This window comes from Epinephelus lanceolatus, chromosome 22, assembly GCF_041903045.1.
Source record: "Epinephelus lanceolatus isolate andai-2023 chromosome 22, ASM4190304v1, whole genome shotgun sequence".
Classification (NCBI taxonomy): domain Eukaryota; kingdom Metazoa; phylum Chordata; class Actinopteri; order Perciformes; family Serranidae; genus Epinephelus; species Epinephelus lanceolatus.
The window spans coordinates 35,308,083-35,330,000 of NC_135755.1; the positions used below are offsets into that span (position 1 = coordinate 35,308,083).

General features: G+C 39.4%; 1 protein-coding gene across 1 annotated transcript in view; it reads right to left on the minus strand.

Moving 5' to 3' along the window:
• Positions 1-4,855: 4,855 nt before the first annotated feature.
• The window catches only part of ap1s1 (adaptor related protein complex 1 subunit sigma 1), a 31,319-nt gene continuing 14,256 nt past the window's right edge, over positions 4,856-21,918 (minus strand). The window contains exons 3-5 of the mRNA XM_033651747.2: positions 17,747-17,855; positions 16,647-16,784; positions 4,856-14,397 (exon numbers count right to left, since the gene is read on the minus strand). Coding sequence (XP_033507638.1) covers positions 14,350-14,397; positions 16,647-16,784; positions 17,747-17,855 — 295 coding nt within the window. The 3' untranslated portion in view covers positions 4,856-14,349. The remainder of the gene's footprint in view (positions 14,398-16,646; positions 16,785-17,746; positions 17,856-21,918) is intronic.

A 21,918-nucleotide genomic window follows, 5' to 3' on the forward strand; every position in this document is an offset into this window, starting at 1 on the left:
GCTGGCTGCGTATCATGCTGATGTGAAAAGACGACTTTTTTCGTTGGTGTCTGACACTGGAAGTCGCTGACTAAGCGCTGGTTTTCGACAACTTCAGAGTGAGGTCGGGTTGGAATATTATATAATGGAAGTTTGAAGATGGTGACGGCTGGTCTGAACTTGTGTGTTGCGTACAGCCAAACCGTGTTCAAATAAATACGGGCGGTCATCAAATTCAAATGGCTCATCCAGATCCAGTTGGTCAAAATCGGGTAAAAATTTGGACATGTTTGTTGCGGCAAGTCAAAACATTCACTCAGAGAGTGAAAGTCTGGCTCTGAAATCTCACGTCTCACGAGATTTACTTTGGTATCACATACTAAAATTGCAACAGGCAGAGGAACATGTCCAAGTCCAGCTAAAGGTAAACACAGTCCTTTCTCCTTTCCGTTATGTTGTCGGATAGTTATACTAACAATCCGAGCCTATCTGTGTGAAAAAATGCACTTTTAGTGGACGTATTTTGACGTTGTTTGACGCTGTCTGAGTGCCTATTATTTAATATAGCGCACGCTCACGGGCTGCAGGCAGGTCAGCCCTAGCTTCGTACTGGAGAAATGTCAAATATTGAACATCCTATCACTCATTTAGACAAAAGTAGATCGGAGAATAGGGCCCAGGTTGAAAAAAACATTAGTTCCCCTTTAAAAATTCATAAGATTATATACATCATTAGACACGACCAAACTGCATCAAAGGCAGACAGATGGCTAGCAAATCATTTTGACGTAATGGTTAACAAGTTACACAAGTTGGAGCATATCCTGAAGAAGAAGAAAGAAGAAGAAGGAAGTCATGGAATCAGATAAGCCCAAAAGTTTCTTGTAAACTAGGTGCTTTTGAAGAATGTCCTTCCTTTGTTTAAGTAACTTTTGTTGTACTTTAGCCATGCCATTTGCCACTGTTCTGTTATTATGGTATGTAATGTTTATGCTCCATATCATGAAGAAATGAAATGAAATGAATGAGTTTGCTTTCAGTCCTTTACTATTCCTTTCTCTTTTTCTTCCTTTCTTTTTTTGGAACCCCAGTTTCCCATCCATCCATCCATTTTCATCCACTTATCCGGGGCCGGGTCGCGGGGGCAGCATGCTGAGCAAGGCACCCCAGACATCCCTCTCCCTACTTTCCAGCTCCTCCTGGGGGACCCCAAGATGTTCCCAGGCCAGACAAGATATATAATCCCTCCAGCGTGTTCTGGGTTTACCCCGGGGCCTCTTACCAGTGGGACGTGCCCGGGACACCTCCAGTGGGAGGCATCCTAGTCAGATCCCTGAACCACCTCAACTGACCCCTTTCGACACGAAGGAGCAGTGGCTCTACTCCGAGCTCCCCTCGGATGTCCAAGCTCCTCACCCTATCTCTAAGGCTGAGCCCAGCCACCCCATGGAGGAAACTCATTTCCGCCGCTTGTATCTGCGATTTCATTCTTTCGGTCACTACCCAGAGCTCATGACCATAGGTGAGGGTTGGGATGTAGATGTACCAGTAAATCGAAAGCTTTGCTTTCCAGCTCAGCTCCCTTTTCACCACGACGGACCAGCGCAGCACCCACATTACTACAGAAGCCGCACCGACCCGCCAATCCATCTCACGCTCCATTCTACCCTCACTCGAGAACAAGACCCCGAGATACTTGAACTCCCTCGCTGGAGGCAGTAACTCTCCCCCAACCCGGAGAGGGCAATCCACCGGTTTCCGATAGAGGACCATAGCCTCAGACTTGGAGGTGCTGACTCTCATCCCAACTGCTTCACACTCAGCTGCTAAACGCCCCAGTGCATGCTGGAGGTCACGGTGTGATGGAGCGAACAGAACCACATCATCTGCGAAAAGTAGAGATGCAATTCTGAAGTCCCCAAACCAGACCCCTTCCTCCCCCCAGCTGCGCCTCGCGATCCTGTCCATGAGAATCACAAAAAGGATTGGTGACAACAGACAACCTTGGCGGAGGCCTACACCCACCGAGAACGTGTTCAACTTTACACCAAGTATGCAGACACAGCTGTCACTTTGGTCATACAGGGATCGGATGGCTCGTAGCAGTGAGCCTGGCACCCCGTACTCCCGCAGTACCCCCCACAAGACCCCCGATGGACGCGGTCATAAGCCTTCTCCTAGTCCACAAAGCACATGTAGACTGGATGGGCAAACTCCCACGACCCCTCCAGCAGCCTCACAAGGGTAAAGAGCTGGTCCACTGTTCCACGGCCAGGACGGAATCCACATTGCTCCTCCTGAACTCCAGTTTCCCTTTTCCGGGAAAAGACATAACGTTATATGTTGGTGATACCGCAGCAGAAGCAGTCACTTGGCTCTGGCAAGATTTAGAGATGTATCCTAGTGCAGGGGCAGCCTAACTATTTTGCACCTTTTGCGGTTGAGAAGATTCTCAGAAAATTTCCACTATTTCTTTTACACAAAGTTCAGTCTGTAAACCGATTTATTCAGCTGATTTTGATTTAGTTAAAGGGATAGTGCACCCAAAAATGAAAATTCCGCCATTATCTACTCACCCATATGCCGATGGAGGCTCAGGTGAAGTTTTAGAGTCCTCACATCACTTGCGGAGATCCAAGGGTAGCAATACAACTCCACCTAATGGAGGCTTACGGCACCCCAGATTCAAACATCCAAAAGCACATAAGTGAAATGAAGTTTTTCCAAGCAACTTTTTATGTCAGGGCTTCAGGACACTTGGATCACTACGGAAGGGCAGTATGGAGATATTTTGTGGTTTCAATTATGTGTTTTTGGACGTTTGAATCTGTTCCCCTACCCTCCGAAAAAAGCAGACTAGTCCCACAAGACCATCCATTCAAGCATTAACCCTAGACAAAGTGTCAACAGAAGGCAACACAGACACTAGCTAGCACTAGCATAACTTGCTAGTTGAAATGTTGACTAGTCCCACTACTGCAAAGTGATTGACTGAAATAAAAACTGATACATTTTTGACCACCAGGAGATTGTGTTGATGTTAAATGATTGACAGATACCCCGCCCTCTTGAGCACATACATCTAAAATGGTGGCTCTCTGGCTCTGCAGGGGGATGATATTGACTATAGCCTTTTTTAAATAGCAATTGTGCAAATTTGTGGGAAAGCCCAAGCAGTCTTCTTTCAGCTTTGGCAGTATGAAAACAAAATCAGGGAGTGTAGCAAATGGGGGGCGTGAGCAAGTAACAAACAATGTTAAATCTGCACCTTCTGTGACCCAACACTCAAGGGGGGTTACTGGGGTGAATTTTTAGAAACTTAACAGCCAAGCCGTCCATTGTTGTGTTTTGAAACAAAACATTTCAGAACAGGGTTGATGGCTGTGTGCTATTTTTGGGAGCCAGCATAGGACTAAGGGCCACACAGGAAAAGTGCATGCATAACATATAATTGTTTTTATATTATGACTATGATGTTTTTAATTACTTTTTTTTAGATGACATAATATACTACAACTTTCCTGCTACCTTTTCTATAACATTGTTGACATACTATAACTATTTTTAATGACCTTTAAAAAAACCAAAAAAAAACAAAACATTTTTATAACATTTTAACATTCTTACACTTAACAGTAACAAAAACAATCGACTGTGATATAGTGCACAAAACACTCATAGACATTCCAGTTTTCCACTTTTTAAGGAACAGGGTCCAGCCAGATAACAAGCCAACCCTGCTGCCCGGCGTACAGTAGCGCCACGAAAGGATGACCATTTTTGATTGAAACCAGAAAACAAAGCAATATATAGGTTTATATTAACAGAACATGCCTATATGCAGAGTGCAAAAAGTCAAAATGTGATTGTTTTAAGACTTTTGTCAGCATGCACATGTAGTAAAGGAGAACAGAGAGCTGTTGCAGCACCACCTGCTGGTCAGTATCTGCACTGTGAATCAGGAATCAAAAGTCACCTTACAAAGTTCAGCACTTGCTACACTGCTGCGTGTTGGTGTTGTCTATCTACCCACTCATTACACACAGCAACAATGGAGAAGATGGTATACTAAGTCTTTAAGGAGGGTGTGGAGAGAGAACAGGTTGAAATCAACAGTACAATAATTTACATATCCAGAAGGAAGCAGCACACCACAGCTGTGAAAGTCCCAGGTGGAGTCATTTGAGGACAAGCTGAGGCAGAAGGATGTGTGGAGGTTTCAGTACCGTGTCTAGGTTCCCACGTACCTATCACCAGTGGTGAAACGCTGGATATTTAGTTTACATTTTATGCTGCTTTATACTTTTACTTCACTACATCTGAGAGAGAAATATTGTACTTTAACTTCACACTACTGTACATCCATTAGCTGGCACTACTATGTGTAAATATGAGTCTATCCAACAGTAATATAAATGAGCTTCTCCTCAACCACCTACAACATTTAATCACTATCAGTAATAACAATCCAATAATATACATGTAGCAGTCACGGTGGCAAATTTGCACAGTGAGTGCTGTACATTTTGATGATAATACCTGCACACTTTTTATTGATTGGTATACAGTGAGGAGGCAGATAGGAAACAAGGTGTCATTGTTCCTTTAACTGGAGGATCTGAATGTTTCACTGCTTTCTCTCTTCAGTAGAACTGAAAGTAAAAATAATAGATAATAGTCAGTGGTGGAGAAAGTATTATTCAGATCCTGTACTTCAGTGAAATTACCAATACCATAGAGTAACGATACTCTATTACAAGTAAAAGTCCTATGGAGGAAAAAAAAAAAAAACAACAACATACGTAGGTATAAATAAATAAATATTTATAAATGATCAACTTTGCTGTTTATCCATGCATTTATTTTTAAATTTCAACTTATTTATACTTTTCTTCATTTATGCATGTTTTTTTCTATATTTATTTCAGCATTTATTTTTTTTTAGTCCTGTATTTAATTATTTATACAATTATTTAGTTTTGTGTTTATTAATTTCTGTATTTATGTATTAATTATGATCAGATTTATTTAATCTTGTATTCATTTATTTTCATATTTATTTAGTCTTGTATTTATCTATATATTTATTCATTTTTCTTGAATTCATTTATAAATCTATTTTTATATTAATTTATTCTTGTATTTATTAAACATTCATTTTTGTATTTATTTATTCTCTATTGATTTATACACTTTCATATTTATTATTATTTCCTTATTTATACATTTATTTCTGTATTTATTTATTTATTTATTCTCTATTCAATTTATACATTTATTTGGAAATTGCCATATTATTTTTTCCTGTATTTATTTATACATTTATTTATTTATTTTTCACATATTTTTTTCTTATATTTATTCATACACTTATTTATTGATACTCGAGGCATTTTTCATCCTCCATGTATTGCCTCCTGATTTCACATATTGTTGCACATACTGTACACAGGCAGGTACTAAACATCAGGCCACACCATTACATTTAGCTTAAAATGTTTTATTTCTTTATAAAATTACATTCACACAATGAGTCCCTTTAGCCTTTGCCTGTATTACACAGATTCACAGAGCTTCTTCTTTCCTACACTCGGGCCCCTTTACAGCTCTCTAACCCATGTACTGTCTCGTATTCTCTTCCTCTGAGGAACTAAAAACTTTGAACAAGATACTTCAAAGCAAAATCTTCATTCTTAACATGAATTAAAACAACACAATCACCAAATCGATAAAGTCATTGCATATGATAAGCTGACTGACTGAAGACAAAGTTCAAATTGGGTATTAAATAGAATCTTGCCCATCATAGACAGAAAAACATTATTAAACACACTATTCAAAGAATGTCCCTTTGAAGGAGAGCAGGGGGAGCAGAGGTCAGGGTTCATGATTGAATTTATTAAATAGAGGGTGTAAGCTCAAATGTACAGATAAATGTGAGGAGAAAGTGCTTGTCAGAATTCACTTTCTGAAGGCAAGGCTATGTCTGATTCTGCTAACTCTCTGGAATCAGTCAATCAAACAAAGCCACACAATTCACACAGCCATTGGCCAGGTGTGTGGAGGTGTAAAAGTGCCTTTACCTCCGTCATTTCACACATGTACGACAGAGTGCGACACCATCAATGCCTTCAAAGAGAGACTGTCTGAAAGTGTGATCTGTTATTGCATCATGACTACAACGATACGCAAGAGAAACTAAATTCTTAGATTGAGGAGGCAGTGGGATGCAGGCAGGAGGAGGAGGAGGAGGGGCAGGGGGGAGTATGACAGCAGCCTTCCAGTGTGGACATTCAGAACAGCGACAGCTATTTTTGCTTTCAGACATGGCTGGACAAAATGTAGCACTTTTGTTTAAAGCATATAAAAGCCTTTGGGGCCACAGGACAAAATATATTTAAAGTCTTGAGGTTAAAGTCAAAAGTCTGAGGAAAGGGCAAGACTTAAAGGGTAACTTTGGTATTTTCCAACCTGGACACTATTTTACCATGTTTTTGTGTCTAACTGACGAATGGGAACAACAATTTGTTAAATTGGTCCAGTATCAAGCCATGCTGCAGCTGGCAGCAATAAAAATGGCTGTAATGTAATCTCTACAGGGAGCTGAGCATCATCTATGTACATCCACTAAATGTGCTTGTTTGTGCAACTGCAGTGTATCCTCATACAACGGTTTGCATGATATCCTATGAATCAGCGCCCCACAAATGGTATTACCTACTTTATGTAAAGTTGCGTACTTTACATAAAGTTATGGAGGTAAGGTTTAGGCAAGTAAAGTTAATGTGGTTAGGGTCAGGAAAAAACACGCTGACAGCATTACTTAAAATGACTCAGTTTATACGGTTCCAAACACCGGTCTCCTGGGGGGAAGGGGAAAGTCCCAAACCTTGAGGGACCACTTCCTTCTTTACTCCCATCAGTGCATTGGTCACGTGCTCACAGTCTTCCCAAAAACGTGTTATACATTATTTACTAGCTCATGATTACCTATGATATGTATGGATTTTAGTTGACTTTTCTGAGGAAAACGTACCAACAGTGCATGAGAACAGCCGAAGGCTTGAATTTTTATTCAAAGTGTCTGTCAACATTATGGAAAAATCCCCAGTTTCCCTTTTTGTTAGAGTAAGATTTGTTTTGTTTAACCAGAAACAGACCAAAACTCAGTCGCCAAACTCACCAGTCTCTATTTAAATAAACAGTAATTTTAGCGTGTACAGAGCCAGCACATTTTCACATCTAACTGGGTGAAATAAGGATTTCTTCCAACCAAACCAGAGTTGGTGATTGTTGTAAGAAACATGGCTTTTGTGACTTTGATTTCACTTTTGTCAACTTTGAACGAGATGTGTTTAATGATGATAAAATTAGTCTGGTAGGTTTGGTGATGGCAATTTGGGGCTGTCTCTGGTTAAACAAAAAGGATCTTACTCTTTAACCAAAGTTCTATCTCTGTAAGGATCCTTTCCATAATGTTGTCAGACACTTAGAATAATAATCTGAGCCTGTCAGTGACAAAAACCACTTTTGATGATGCATTTGTGCACTGATGGTGCAAAAATGCCCAAAGTGGTTTCATTGCAGGCTGTTTTGCTGCTGCTAGCTGCAGCACTTTCGCCCAATACTGGACCAATTTCAAAAACTGCTATTCTGATTAGTCACTTAGAAACAAAACATTGGAAAATAGGGTCCAGGTTATACAATACCAAAGTTATCCTTTAAAACACATGTAATCTCTGAAGTCATATTCTCATACTCATATTTCTTCCTAATGCTGTTCCACGTACTAGACATGCCACAGCGACAATCTGGTGTCTTTGTTTGCAGCACTTTTCAGCACCTCTTCCCCATGTGCTTTTCTTTACCATTAGCTCCACAACATACTGACATAGAAAACAATCAGATCACACTGTGAGCCCTTAACTCTTAACACACAAACTAACATTCAAAATAGAGGATTAGTCATTGCTGTGCACAGACAACAGCACTGCATTTAAGCTGACAGCAACCTATATGAGGTTCAGGTTGAATGTCCTGCAGCCTGTTCCTGCTAATGACCTCTACTTTTTCTTTGTTTTTCCTGGAGGTACACTTGCACAAAGGTCTTCTGAGGATGTAGTGTCTTCTTAGAGAACACAGAGTTACAGTAACAGTCCGATATTCACTTAGAAGTTCTATATTTGTACAAATAGGCAAGCATCATGATCAGCAGGCCACATCAGAGCACAAAACAAAAAAAAGTTTCCTATTAGAAGGTGTTTGTCCAGAACTCCTGAGAGGACAACATATAAATTAGATCCCTGTATAATGAAAAACATGCACACATTTTGAGGCAATACAAAGAAGATTCTCCTCTTTAGGATTACATGATTGGAAAAGGTAACAAAACTGTCATAAGCAACAGCCACTGAAAAGATATGTGCAATTAAATTGTGATACAGTTTAAAAGTAATATCTGTCTTTTTCAGCAGAGTAACATAATTCATACATTTTTCTTAAGGTACCACATCACCTGACCCTATTTTAGATGAAAGATCTTTATGAAGCACGGACAGTGATACCCTCCACTGTTACAGTATCATAGTGACCTCAAGACAAAGAGATTTTGTAGATATAGCCTCTAATCAACTATGGAGAGCTAATAGAAAACCCTACTGCATGGTCACATAGTAAGAAAGAATCAGGATTTATATATATATATATATATATATATATATATATATATATATATATATATATATATATATATATATATGTATATGTATATATATATATGTGTGTGTGTGTGTGTGTATAAAGTTTGGGAAGGTGAACATATGAGTGAACATAGATAATAATTTATTGTCCAACGTACAGTTTTTCCAGGGGAAAATCTGGTTCACTATATATGATGACCAATCATGAGCTTTTGTACAAACCCAACATGTGACTGCAAAGAAATCACAGTATAGCTGACAGACTCAGCTTTTTATGACGAGAGTGTGTCATGCAAAGCATGACAAGACCACACTAACTAAATACCGGAGGTGTAACAGTTCACACACTCAGCTGGGTTCTGACTGCTGTGCCTGTTTTCGATTGAGTTCCAAGTTAAAATGACTGAAACATTGAGGTTAACAGATTATTTCATTTTCTACTGTTACAAATATTGAAAGCTGATGGGTACAAATGGTGGTGGATTCAATGATTGAAGCCATTTGGGATTCAGATTCAATGAAATGCTATCAAACTCCAACTCTCTGTTTGAGCATGAACACAAGATGTTTATATATTTGTTCAATGACACTAGATGATTTGTCTGATTACAGGCCAATCTGAACTAAGGCCTGATCACTCAGAAAGTGTTTTAGCAGCTGGAGGAAGCTTTTTGTAACCATTTTTAATGAGAATGAAGCTTTTTGCTCACTGTTTTTGCGTCGCTACACGCCTCACATTTCTGCCCTCAGGGTGAAAAAACTTAAATTCAGAGGGCGGGAAGTGCTGTTGGAATGTACCGTTCGGTTATTCAGAGCACCACACTCTCGGAGCACTGGAGCGTCCTCTGGGACACTGTGCTTTGTGCACTGTCTCCCCAGACAGAGTGGAGTGAATATGTGATTAACGCAATGGTTCGAGGATAGGGATGGGTCCCAAAACCCAATGTTAAACAAGACCCAGGGCTAAATCGTCAAAGATTGTGGCGTACATTGATTATATGTATATGAGCTGACTATGTCATGTCAATGAGCTGACAATGTCATGTCAATGAGCTGACTATGTCATTGGGAGGTGCAGGGAATGGTGGATGGTGGCGAGACGGCTGTCTATTGGTACTTTTTCATGGTCCAGTGCAACCCACAACACTCATGGTTCACAATCCTGTTTTTAGGGGGTGGAGATTTTGTGAACTTCTACAGCCTTTACAATTTCATATAGTGCAGTAGAGTTGGGAACCGAAACTTGATTCCAAAGTACAACCCAATACAAAATGCTAAGTACTGTGTACCTGTAAATTCAGGAAGACCATGTGGTTTTGAATGGAATAAAATTATGGTAAAGATGCCAACTATGGCAGAACACAAGTAAAAATAATTAACTGAAGGGATTCCTGATACATCTACATTTAAACATACTATTTAAAAACATGGGTTAACATTATATAACAAATAATCAAGGGTAAGGATCTTAACACCCATGCTTTCAACAATCCTTGAAGAACTCTTTTTTTGTTTTTTTGTTTTTTTTTTAAACAAAGAACACTTTAAGAACCCTTTCCTCAAACAAAGAGTTCTTTGGATGCAAAGGATTCTTATTGGAATCCTTCTTACAAAGAACCCCTCCTTCAAAAAAGGTTCTTTGGATGAAAAATGTTCTTTTTTTAAAGATATTTTTTTGGGCATTTTTTGCCTTTAATGGACAGGACAGTTAAGTGTGAAAGGGGGTGAGAGAGAGGGGATGACATGCAGCGAAGGGCCACAGGCTGGACTCGAACCCGGGCCACTGCGGCAACAGCCTTGTACATGGGGTGCCTGCTCTACCACTAAGCCACTGACGCCCCGAAAAATGTTCTTAATGAAACCCTCATTCTTATTAAGAATGCTCAACAAACCCTTTCTTCAAAAATAGTTTGTTGGATGAAAAAAATTCTGAATGGAACCCTCAGTTTTAAATGAACCCTTGAAGAACCCCTTCATAAAATGGGTTCTTCAGAGGCAAATGGTCAGCTCTTCAGGAAGAATCCTTTTGGAACCTTTATTTCAAAGAGTGTAGGCTCTCTGTTTTAAACACTAGACAACAAACTCTCCTAAAACCTGAGGTATGAACCCGCCATGACCCTGATGAACTGTTACACCCCAAAAGAATACCCTCAAAACTGATTGCAGACATACTATTTACTTTGCCTAAATTAAATGAAAGTTTAACTAACTTGAACAACTCAAGCTCCATTTATAGAAGCTCTTTTACTTTACTGACTTCCATTACCCTAAGAGCTGCTTCTCATCCGGAATTTCATACAGACATCAAAATTAGACATAAGACAAAATCAGTAACAACCACACATTCAAAACAGCCCAGCCCCCAGAGGAAAATGTTGGCATTGTATGTTTCTGCAGACCACAGCTACTCAACATTTCTGTGTTTCATATGTTGCACATCAACATTGCTCCAGCGACATAGTTGATTACATGTATATGAGCGGACTATGTCATTGGGAGGTGGAGGGAATGGTGGATGGTGGATAGACAGCTGTTAAATAGCAGATCCCTTTTTGAGAGCAACAAAGAACAAAACCAGCTGTTTTTTAGCAAGACATTGCAGCATTTCCAGCTGTGGTTGTGGCAACAAAACTGGGTATTTTAAGCCGAATATGGTCTTTTCCTAACCATAACCAAGTGGTTTTTGTGCCTAAATGTAACCACACATTAAGCACAGCGTTGTTAAATTGTAAATAAACAAAGTTTTAAGATATCCGCAAAATATGAAACATACAAATATAACATATTCATGTTTTGCAGAAACATACATGCCAACATTTATTCTGGAAACTTAGCTGTTCAAAAATAAAAGATAAAACACTGTAAAAATATGTATTCGACCATTAGATATACTTGTCTAAAATTCAGTTTATTCTAATTGCCTTGGAATTTCAACCCAGTCCTAACATGTAGTACCAGTTAGTAGTCCCAACAGAACAACTCAGCACTAAAGTTTTCCTTGTCATTCAATCTCAGTGGTTGCTTCTTGCTGTCTGTAGGAAAACTAAGTGGGATGTGATTCGCAGTTGCACTTTGATAAATTGCATAAGACAGACTTGACATTTCCATCTTGTCTGGTACATCAGTCCACTTATGGTACATATGCATGGCTCATATGTAAACAAGTTATTTTAGGCCGTGATGCAAATCTCAAATGTCTTTGGTTCATTATTCACAATCCACACCCTGGGCCCGGCATGTTAGGTAAGATGGGCTAATCACAGATATAGCAATGAATTCAGAACAGTACTACTCTACCTTTATGAGAAAAGTTTAAAGATCTGTTTAAAACATCAAGTGTAGTTCAAATAATTGTAATAATATACTGACAGATGTTTTTGACAACACCTCAGGATTAAGTTGTATTCAAACATCTGGAGAGCGGAGCCAGAAAACAATTCTGCTTTACCATAGCCTCTGTCCTCAGCCCGTTCTCACTCCCAATTCGTCAAATAAGCCACTCAATGATCTCAGCGTCAGATACTGACACACAGGGGCACCTTTGCGGCCGTATGATATGCACCAGGTTGTGGCAGTTGTTGACGAAGTGGGCAATAACCAAACTTGTCAAATAGTGTCGCTTTGTCAGTGGACATTCGTGTCAGACACCTATCCGCAAAGGTACCTTTTGTTATTTCCAATGCCACTGGCATCTACCATACTATACAGAACATAAAAGTCTGTTAAGGAGTGGTGGAAGATGGGTCAAACAAAATCCTGACTTTTACCCAGGAGCCCACTGTTTGTTACCTGTGTGAAGCCTATATCAGAACAGTTAGTATTTCACTCCATTTTCATGACTGTATTTAAGTAGTTTAATTTAGGTAGACTTAATTAGTGATACAGCCATATAAGATCCTATAGATATAAAATTTCGAGGCCTGGAAAGGTTTTTGTAATTTCATTACTTTTTCAGGAATTTCATGACCTTGGAAACCCTGTAGTATGTGTAGCACGCTATGGTAGTGACTTATGTCACATGATGCATGTCAGGTGATGATACGTGATATTAATAACAACTGTGCTTATTTCAAGCCAAATGATGATGTTTTTTTCTAAACCTAACCTGGTGCTTTTGTTGCATAACCTTAAGAAAACAATCCTAAAAATGAGGTGTTTTATGTACAGCCTAAGTTTATTTTGAAAAAGACTCTATGTAACGAACAACGTCTTACGCCGTCCTGTACCGTCCAAAACGGACGCAGGTGGCTACCTAGCATGTCATATTTTGACGTTTAGGTCCACTGACAAAGCGGCAGTATTTCACAAGTTGGGATGAGAACTCGCTGCTGTCCTCTGTGGTAGTTACAGCCTTCAGTCCTTTTGGTTATGACAATGTAACTGGTAGGAATGATGGACAAATCTATAAAAACAAGACCTAAGTTGCAGTTAAACAAAATGACCCTTCACACTACACAACTAAAACTACAACAAAAAATGAAAGAAAATAACTGACAAAGAAAAATTCTGTGTTTTTCACCAGCACATTGTGTTATTTTCCTTGTTTCATGTTATCACTTACATAACCATAGGAAACAGGATTGTATAAATACAGAATTTTACTTAAAAAGATCCAGTGTAAAGGATTTAGGGACATCTATTGGAAGAAATGCTATATAATAAATATAACTGTTTTTATTAGAGTATAATCACCTGAAACTAAGAATCATTGTGTTTTCGTTCATACACACAGAGCGGGTCCTCTTCTGTGGAGTCCGCCATGTTGTTTCAACAGTTATCCCAGAACAGACAAACCAAACACTGGCTCCAAACAGGGCCTTTTGCATTTTTGTTTTGGCCACTGTAGTTCTCCTACATACTTGGCACATAGAAGAAGTTTCAGTTCTGCAACCTAGACCGCTAGATGCCTCTAAATCCTACAGACTAGACCTTTGAAGTACTGGTGATATTCTATATTTTTCTGATTATCACCAAATCTCACATACAGATCAAAACCAACAAAGCTGTTTTGAAATATTTATATCTTCAGTAGGAACCAATGGGCTTGGAGATGAGTGTTAAGGCAAAGTGGGAAAAACTTAAAGTACTGAGCACTGAGAACACGTTGTTGGTTTTGGTCTTTTTTATGAGAATTGTCTAAAATACAAAAAAATGTAAAATAACATCAGACTTATCATTTGAATGATGCCCCCAATCTATAAACCCAAATCCATGACCTAGTCTCAGTCCACATTCAGTACCTGGCAAACTTTCAAGACAAGGTGTGACTGTTCAACCACCTCTTTGCATCACAGCATCAGTCAAACTGCCAAGCTGCCTCACTGTGACGTCAGCGTCCACTCTGGATTCTTATTTTAACTCTCTGATAAGCCCCTGCTGCCACACACGTTTAAATGTATACCATGTCTTCTACCCCACTCTCAGATCACACACACACACACACACACACATACACACACACACACAGAGCTAAAGGGCCTGTCAATGCAAGGATCTTTCATTCTTAACTGAGTTGCTTCCCCAGTTACACACTGCACATCAGTCCCAAGAGCCACAGATACACAGAACCAATGCTGTCAGTCCAAGAATGTCCAATCCCAGATTGTGCCCCGCCCCCTCTCATCCAGCCCTCTGCCTTAGTATCTATAGTCTTTCACAACCTTGCTGTGTACTACGCCAAGCCCATCTCCTCCAGCACGCTCCTGGGTGACTCGTCCTCCTGTAAAGGGAAACACAGAGACATTAGAATGGAGGAGTTACACTACACAAACTAACAATAAAAACAATAAATGTGCACATCAACATTTCATGGGGCTGCCAGCTCTGAGAGTAAAAGACGCATGAGTCACTACAATCACACCTTTTTCAAACATGTTACAATATGGTATTATGCAGCCCTGAAACATTCAGAAATGCTGAAAGAAAAACTAAAATTACTGCAATGCGTCTGTATGCCTGGGCACACCAGTCAAGTTTCTCTTACAGTTTACATCCATGTCTGTGAAAACATGGATGCTTCACACACCTAAGCTCAAAACAATCAGCACAGTTTCAAGGTGGGCACCCAAGATTAGTGTCACCAATTCAGTATCTGTTCAAATGTCTCCCCTTCTGTTCCTGAGATAGGATGTTTGATAATGGCCAGAAAACGTTTTATGCAAAACATTATGATGTCACAATGAAGATGACCTTTGACCTTTAGGATATAAAATGTCATGAGTTCATTATTTTATCTTATAAGACATTTGTGTGAAGTGTTATCATAAATAACACATCAATTCTTGAGTTGTGACCAAAACATGTTTTGTGAGGTCACACTGACCTTTGGCCACAAAATTCTTATTAGTTTATTTTAAAGTCCAAGTGGAAGATTGTGTCAAATTTAAAGAAATTTGCTTAAGATGTTCTTGAGAAATCATGTTCACAAGAATGAGACAGATGCAAGGTCATACTGACCCTGACCTTTGACAACAAAAATCCAATAAGTTTATTGTTGAGTCTAAGTCAACATTTGTGCCAAATTTGAAGAAATTCCCTCAGTGTTCTTGAGATACTGCATTCACAAAAATGAGACCGACAAGGTCATAGTGACCTTGACCCTTTACCAACAAAATGTAATAAGTTCATCATTGAGTCGAAGTGAATGTTTGTGCCAAATTCAAAGAAATTCCATCAAACTGTTCTTGAGAATGAGACTGATGGAAGGTCACAGTGACCTTGACCTATCAGTTCACAATTGCTTTCAAGAGGACATTTGTGCCAAATTCAAAGAAATTCTCTTAAGGTGTTTTTGAGATATTGCGTTCACAAGGATGGGACGGACGGACGAACGGACGGACAGACAGACAACCCAAAAACATAATGCCTCCGCACCAGCAATAGCACTGGCCAGAACAAACAAACATAATCCAGTCTATGACAGGGCACAAGCAATCTAGGGCTGGGTATCATTGAACTTCAGAACTTTTTTGGTACCAACAAAAATGTGTCTGTAGCTCTGAGAACTGAAAAATGCCATACAATAAAAGCTGAGGGTCTGTTTAGATTCGACTCTTTTTAACACTCCATTTTGACCAAATTACCGAAACTAAACCGAGGGAGAACTAAAAGTTGCTTCGCCCTTTCCTGTCTGTGTTTCCACTACATCTGTGACACTGAAAACATCAGACAATTTACATCCATAAAGGATTCAAAAATAAAGGCAGCTTTTGAGATGCAATATTCTAGGGGTGTGAATCTCCAGAGGTCCCCACAATACGATATTATCATGATAGTTAGGTCATGATACAATATTATTGCAATTTTAAATGTTTTCCAATATCCTGAGTATTATGATACCATATATTTATTTTATATACAAATGCATGTAAACAGGAACTGCAGTTTTTCTGGATAAAAAGCACTGTAATGTTTTCATTCAGTTATGATGATGTTATTTACATAGTCAAGGATTTATGATTTAACTTGTAGTAGAAAAAAAAGTTGTCTTCAGTTCATTCAAGTTTTGATAGATAGGCTATAATCCCTGCTGGAGGCTTAAGATAAGAAAATAATTCATTGTCAAAATAAATTGTATAAACTGACATTGGTCAAGCATGGATTTGACTTATTCTCCTTGGTTAAAAACTTGGTTAAAGCACTAGCTAGTTAAAGTTTTTCGTCTTTGAAACAACTCCTTGATCATAACAGAATCTAATAATTTCTACCACTGCTCATTTTAGAAAGACCGCTGCAAGAAAAGGTGTTATTTGTTTATGTTATATAATGTGCGTTTAGATAGGTTCCAGTCTGCACCCAAGCATGATGATGAGAAAATGAAGGCTTGCTAATGTTAGCGCACTAGCCAATGTTTGCAGCCAGGAACAAACATCAAAGATCCATTGTTGATGTATCACTGCAACAGGCTGACACAGTTAATGCGCATCTACATATACCTGTCTCTGGGTAAAACCCTCATTCCCAGATTACCTCCTGCAGTAGGTCAGCTTGTTCAATGGCTTTGAGAACGCTCTTCTTAGATGTGTCCTGTATCTCTCCTCCCATCAGGAACTCATCTAGAATGAAGTAGGCCTTCTCAAAGTTGAAGATGATGTCCAGCTCACACACCTACACAAATGAAAGTCATCAATGCTTTCTTCATCAAGGGAATTCTTCACATGCTTGGGTGGTACAACTTCTCACTTAACTCTGTAACCTTTGTTTGGCAGTGTGAAATCAAACACAGACAAAGAGGAGACAGGAGGCTTGGGCGATATCTCATTTTTCATACCTTCATACCTTCCTGAAATTTCACCGGGGTATACGGTATATGATGGTATGATTGTGAGCTACCCCACACCCAACTGGAGAGTTCCTGCTCTCCAGAAGCTTTCCTAGCTCTTACAAACTATTAAATAGGCAACAGAAATACCTAAAATGCTAAAAAAAAGTAATGTTATCACATCTATTGTCCTTGTTCAACAGAGAAACACAACTGTACACCTTTTGAATTCTAGTTTCTCTCAGTCACGGAAATGAGACTGGCTTAACTGCGCTGTTAACTCACTTCATTCAAACTCGACAAAAACAAAATAAAACTCACCCAAGCCATTTTGGTTACTCTTGTTACTCATCCAGTTAGTTAGTCCACTGTTGCAACAATCAAAAATTCCAGTTTGGTCGAAATAAACCCTTAATAGATGTAGAAACATGCCTTTTTTTTTTTACCCAAGGTCTTTCTTGATTGTTGCTGGATGGCTGTCCTGTGCGCCAGATGGGCACTGAAAAACAAGACAAGAGGTCCCGCAACGAGGCAGACACACAATGTGGTCTGGGCTATATTCCTCCACCACTCGGTACCATGGTGTCTTTTAGCTCAGCTGCCTGTTCCATCAGTAGAGACTGGGGACTGACCTCTGGCCCATGCTATGCACTACATACAATGAGTTTGATAAAGAAAGAAGCGCCTGTATACTTGACAGTATTGAAAATCATTTCGAAATACCCTGGTACACTGTAATACAATGACACCGCCCAAGCCTAGCACACAAACCAGGAACAACAGAGAGATTCAGTGGTTTATGACGTACACTGCCAAAGTACTTATCCAGCAGCTCTACGAAGCGGTGGATGACTTCCAGTGTGATGAGCTCATTGTCCTGCTCTTCAATCGCACAACAGAAATACAGGCTGGCATACCTGCATGGATACAAACACAAAAACCAGAAAAAACTTAGCAATATAATAACATCTAACATATGAATTCTTCTCCATTGCAGAGCAGGGAATGACAAAAAAACAACAACACATTTTTAATAAATGAAATGCGTGGAGACATATGAAATAACAACCAGTTTGTCTACATGATACCAAAGCTCAAAGTGCTGAGCACTAGAGGCTGCTTTCCAGGAAACACAAGCTAATGGATTTAACTGTCAGGACACTGATGGAAGTTTATTTTCGGATAATATTACAGTGGACATCACATTTATTTTTCACTCGAGGTATTCCACTTGCCTGAACACAGTGTTTACTTGCTCTGTGGCAGTAAAAAAACACTTAGGCTGAACCACAGAACTACCAGCTGGATTCACCCAGTGCATGGTGGCCAAATTAGTAAATCGATTGGTTGATGAGAAAGTAAAATTTCAGTCAATCAAGATTTTCTTTGGTTGACTACAGCCCTATTAATCTGCTGATTCCTTTCCCGAAAATCGGTCTATAAATCATTAGAAAACAGTGAAAAATTCCCATCACAACTCCTGACGCCCAAGGTGACCTCATCAAACGGCTTGTTTTGTTCAATAAGCAGTCGAAAACTCAGTATTATTAAATATATATTAATGTAACACCAAAAAATGCAGCATACTTTACAGCCATAGTTTTCATAGTTTTATACAAACGGTGTCTGTCCCCCGACCACCTACATTATTTAAATCTAAAATTAAACAAAGAGGAGTTGTGCATAACAACCTCATAAAAATTAAAACCTCTTCTGTGACAGAAAGACAAAACAGGAGAATTAAATACGGACTGTTAAATATCAGGTCTCTATCGTCTAAAGCAGTGTTAGTAAACGAATTAATATCAGATAATCATATTGATTTACTCAGTCTCACAGAAACCTGGCTGTGTCAAGATGAATATGTCATTCTCAATGAATCCACTCCTCCCAGTCATAATAATACCCACATTCCTCGAGGCAGCGGCCGAGGAGGGGGAGTTGCAGCCATTTTTAACTCTAGTCTGTTCATCAGCCCTAAACCTAAACTAGATTATAATTCATTTGAAAGCCTCGTTCTTAGTCTTTTACATCCGACCTGGAAAACCTCGCAGCCACTTTTATTTGTTATAGTGTACCGTGCTCCTGGCCCGTATTCTGAATTTGTATCTGAATTCTCAGAGTTTTTATCCAGTTTAGTTCTTAAATCAGATAAAGTTATTATTGTAGGCGATTTTAACATTCATGTCGACGTTGATAATGACTCCCTGGCTACCGCGTTTATCTCATTATTAGACTCCATTGGCTTCAGTCAGGGTGTACATGAACCCACTCATTGTTTTAACCATACCCTCGATCTAGTTCTGACGTATGGAATTGAAATTGATAACCTAAAAGTCTTTCCACAGAATCCCTCGCTATCGGATCATTATCCGATTACTTTTGATTTCTTTTTACCCGATTACACGCCACTCAGCAACAGTTACTATACTAGATGTTTATCAGATAGTGCTGTCGCAAAATTCAAGGAAAAGATTACTCCGTCGTTAAATTCAATACCAAGTCCCTCAGTAACAGAGATTTCCTGTACCAACTTTGATCATTTTGTCGATAGCGCCGTAGGCTCGCTGCGAACAACACTTGACTCTGTAGCTCCTCTTAAAAAGAAGTTAAAAAAGCAAAGAAAGTTCACTCCTTGGTATAACTCTCAAACCCATAAGTTAAAACAAATATCGCGAAAATTTGAAAGGAATTGGCGATTGACCAAACTGGAAGAATCTCGTTTAATCTGGACAGACAGTCTCAAAACTTATAAGAGGGGCCTCCGCAATGCCAGAGCAAACTATTACTCAGCATTAATAGAAGAAAACAAGAACAACCCCAGGTTTCTTTTCAGCACTGTAGCCAGGCTGACTGAGAGTCAAAGCTCTATTGAGCCTTGTATTCCTTTAGCCCTTAGCAGTAATGATTTTATGAGCTTTTTTAATGACAAAATTCTAACTATTAGAGGCAAAATTCATGACCTCTTGTCCTCAGATAATACCTATCTAACCTCAAACACAGCTGTAAGACCTAATATATATTTAGATTGCTTCTCCCCAATTTCTCTTCAAGAATTGACAGCAGTGATTTCTTCATCTAAATCATCAACGTGTCTCTTAGACCCCATCCCAACTAGGCTACTTAAGGAGGTCTTTCCTTTAGTTAACACTCATATATTAGATATGATCAATATATCCTTATTAACAGGCTATGTACCACAGTCTTTTAAGGTAGCTGTAATTAAACCTCTACTAAAAAAGCCCACCCTGGATCCAGAGGTGTTAGCCAACTATAGACCAATATCTAATCTTCCCTTTATGTCAAAGATCCTTGAGAAAGTAGTCGCAGACCAGCTGTGTGATTTTCTCCATGATGATAATTTATTTGAGGAATTTCAGTCAGGATTTAGAGTGCATCATAGCACTGAGACAGCACTAGTTAAAATTACAAATGACCTTCTGATTGCTTCAGACAAAGGACTTGTCTCTGTACTTGTTTTATTAGATCTTAGTGCAGCGTTTGACACAATTGACCATCAAATTCTACTGCAGAGACTGGATCACTTAATTGGCCTAAAAGGTTCTGCACTAAGCTGGTTTAAATCTTATTTATCTGATCGTTTTCAGTTTGTTGACGTTCACAATGAATCATCCTTACGTACCAAAGTTTGTTTTGGAGTTCCGCAAGGTTCTGTGCTCGGACCAATCCTATTTACTCTATATATGCTTCCTTTAGGTAACATCATTAGAAATCACTCTATAAATTTCCATTGTTATGCGGATGATACTCAGTTGTGTTTATCAATGAAGCCAGAAGAAAGTAATTAATTAACTAAACTCCATAACTGCCTTAAAGACATAAAAACTTGGATGAGCACCAGTTTCCTGATGTTAAATTCAGACAAAACTGAAGTTATTGTTCTTGGCCCCAAACAACTCAGAGACTCTTTATCTGATGACACAGTTTCTCTAGATGGCATTGCTCTGGCCTCTAGCACTACCGTAAGAAACCTCGGAGTAATATTTGATCAAGATTTGTCTTTTAATTCTCATTTAAATCAAACCTCACGGACTGCATTTTTTCATCTGCGTAATATTGCGAAAATTAGGCCTATCCTGACCCGAAAAGATGCAGAAAAATTGGTCCACGCTTTTGTTACCTCTAGGCTGGATTACTGTAACTCTCTATTATCAGGTAGCTCTAGTAAGTCCTTAAAAACTCTCCAGCTAATTCAGAATGCAGCAGCACGTGTACTAACAGGAACTAAGAAACAAGATCATATTTCTCCTGTTTTAGCTTCTCTGCACTGGCTCCCTGTAAAATCCAGAATTGAATTTAAAATCCTACTGTTAACTTATAAACCTCTAAATGGTCAAGCTCCATCATATCTTAGTGAGCTCATAGTGCCATATTATCCCACCAGAACACTGCGCTCTGAGAACGCAGGGTTACTCGTGGTCCCTAAAGTCTCCAAAAGTAGATCAGGAGCCAGAGCCTTCAGCTATCAGGCTCCTCTCCTGTGGAATCATCTTCCTGTTACGGTCCGGGAGGCAGACACCGTCTCCACTTTTAAGACTAGACTTAAGACTTTCCTCTTTGATAAAGCTTATAGTTAGGGCTGGCTCAGGCTTGCCCTGTACCAGCCCCTAGTTAGGCTGACTTAGGCCTAGTCTGCCGGAGGACCCCCCTATAATACACCGGGCACCTTCTCTCCTTCTCTCTCGTATTCTATTACTGCATCTTGCTAACTCGGCCATTCTGGATGTCACTAACTGGGCTTCTTCTCCGGAGCCTTTGTGCTCCACTGTCTCTCAGGTTAACTCATATCGCAGCGGTGCCTGGATAGCGTGACGTGTGTGGTTGTGCTGCTGCCGTGGTCCTGCCAGATGCCTCCTGCTGCTACTGCCATCATTAGTCATTAGTCATACTTCTACTGTTATTATACACATATGACTATTGTCACACATGTATACTGCCAGATATTAATACATACTTTCA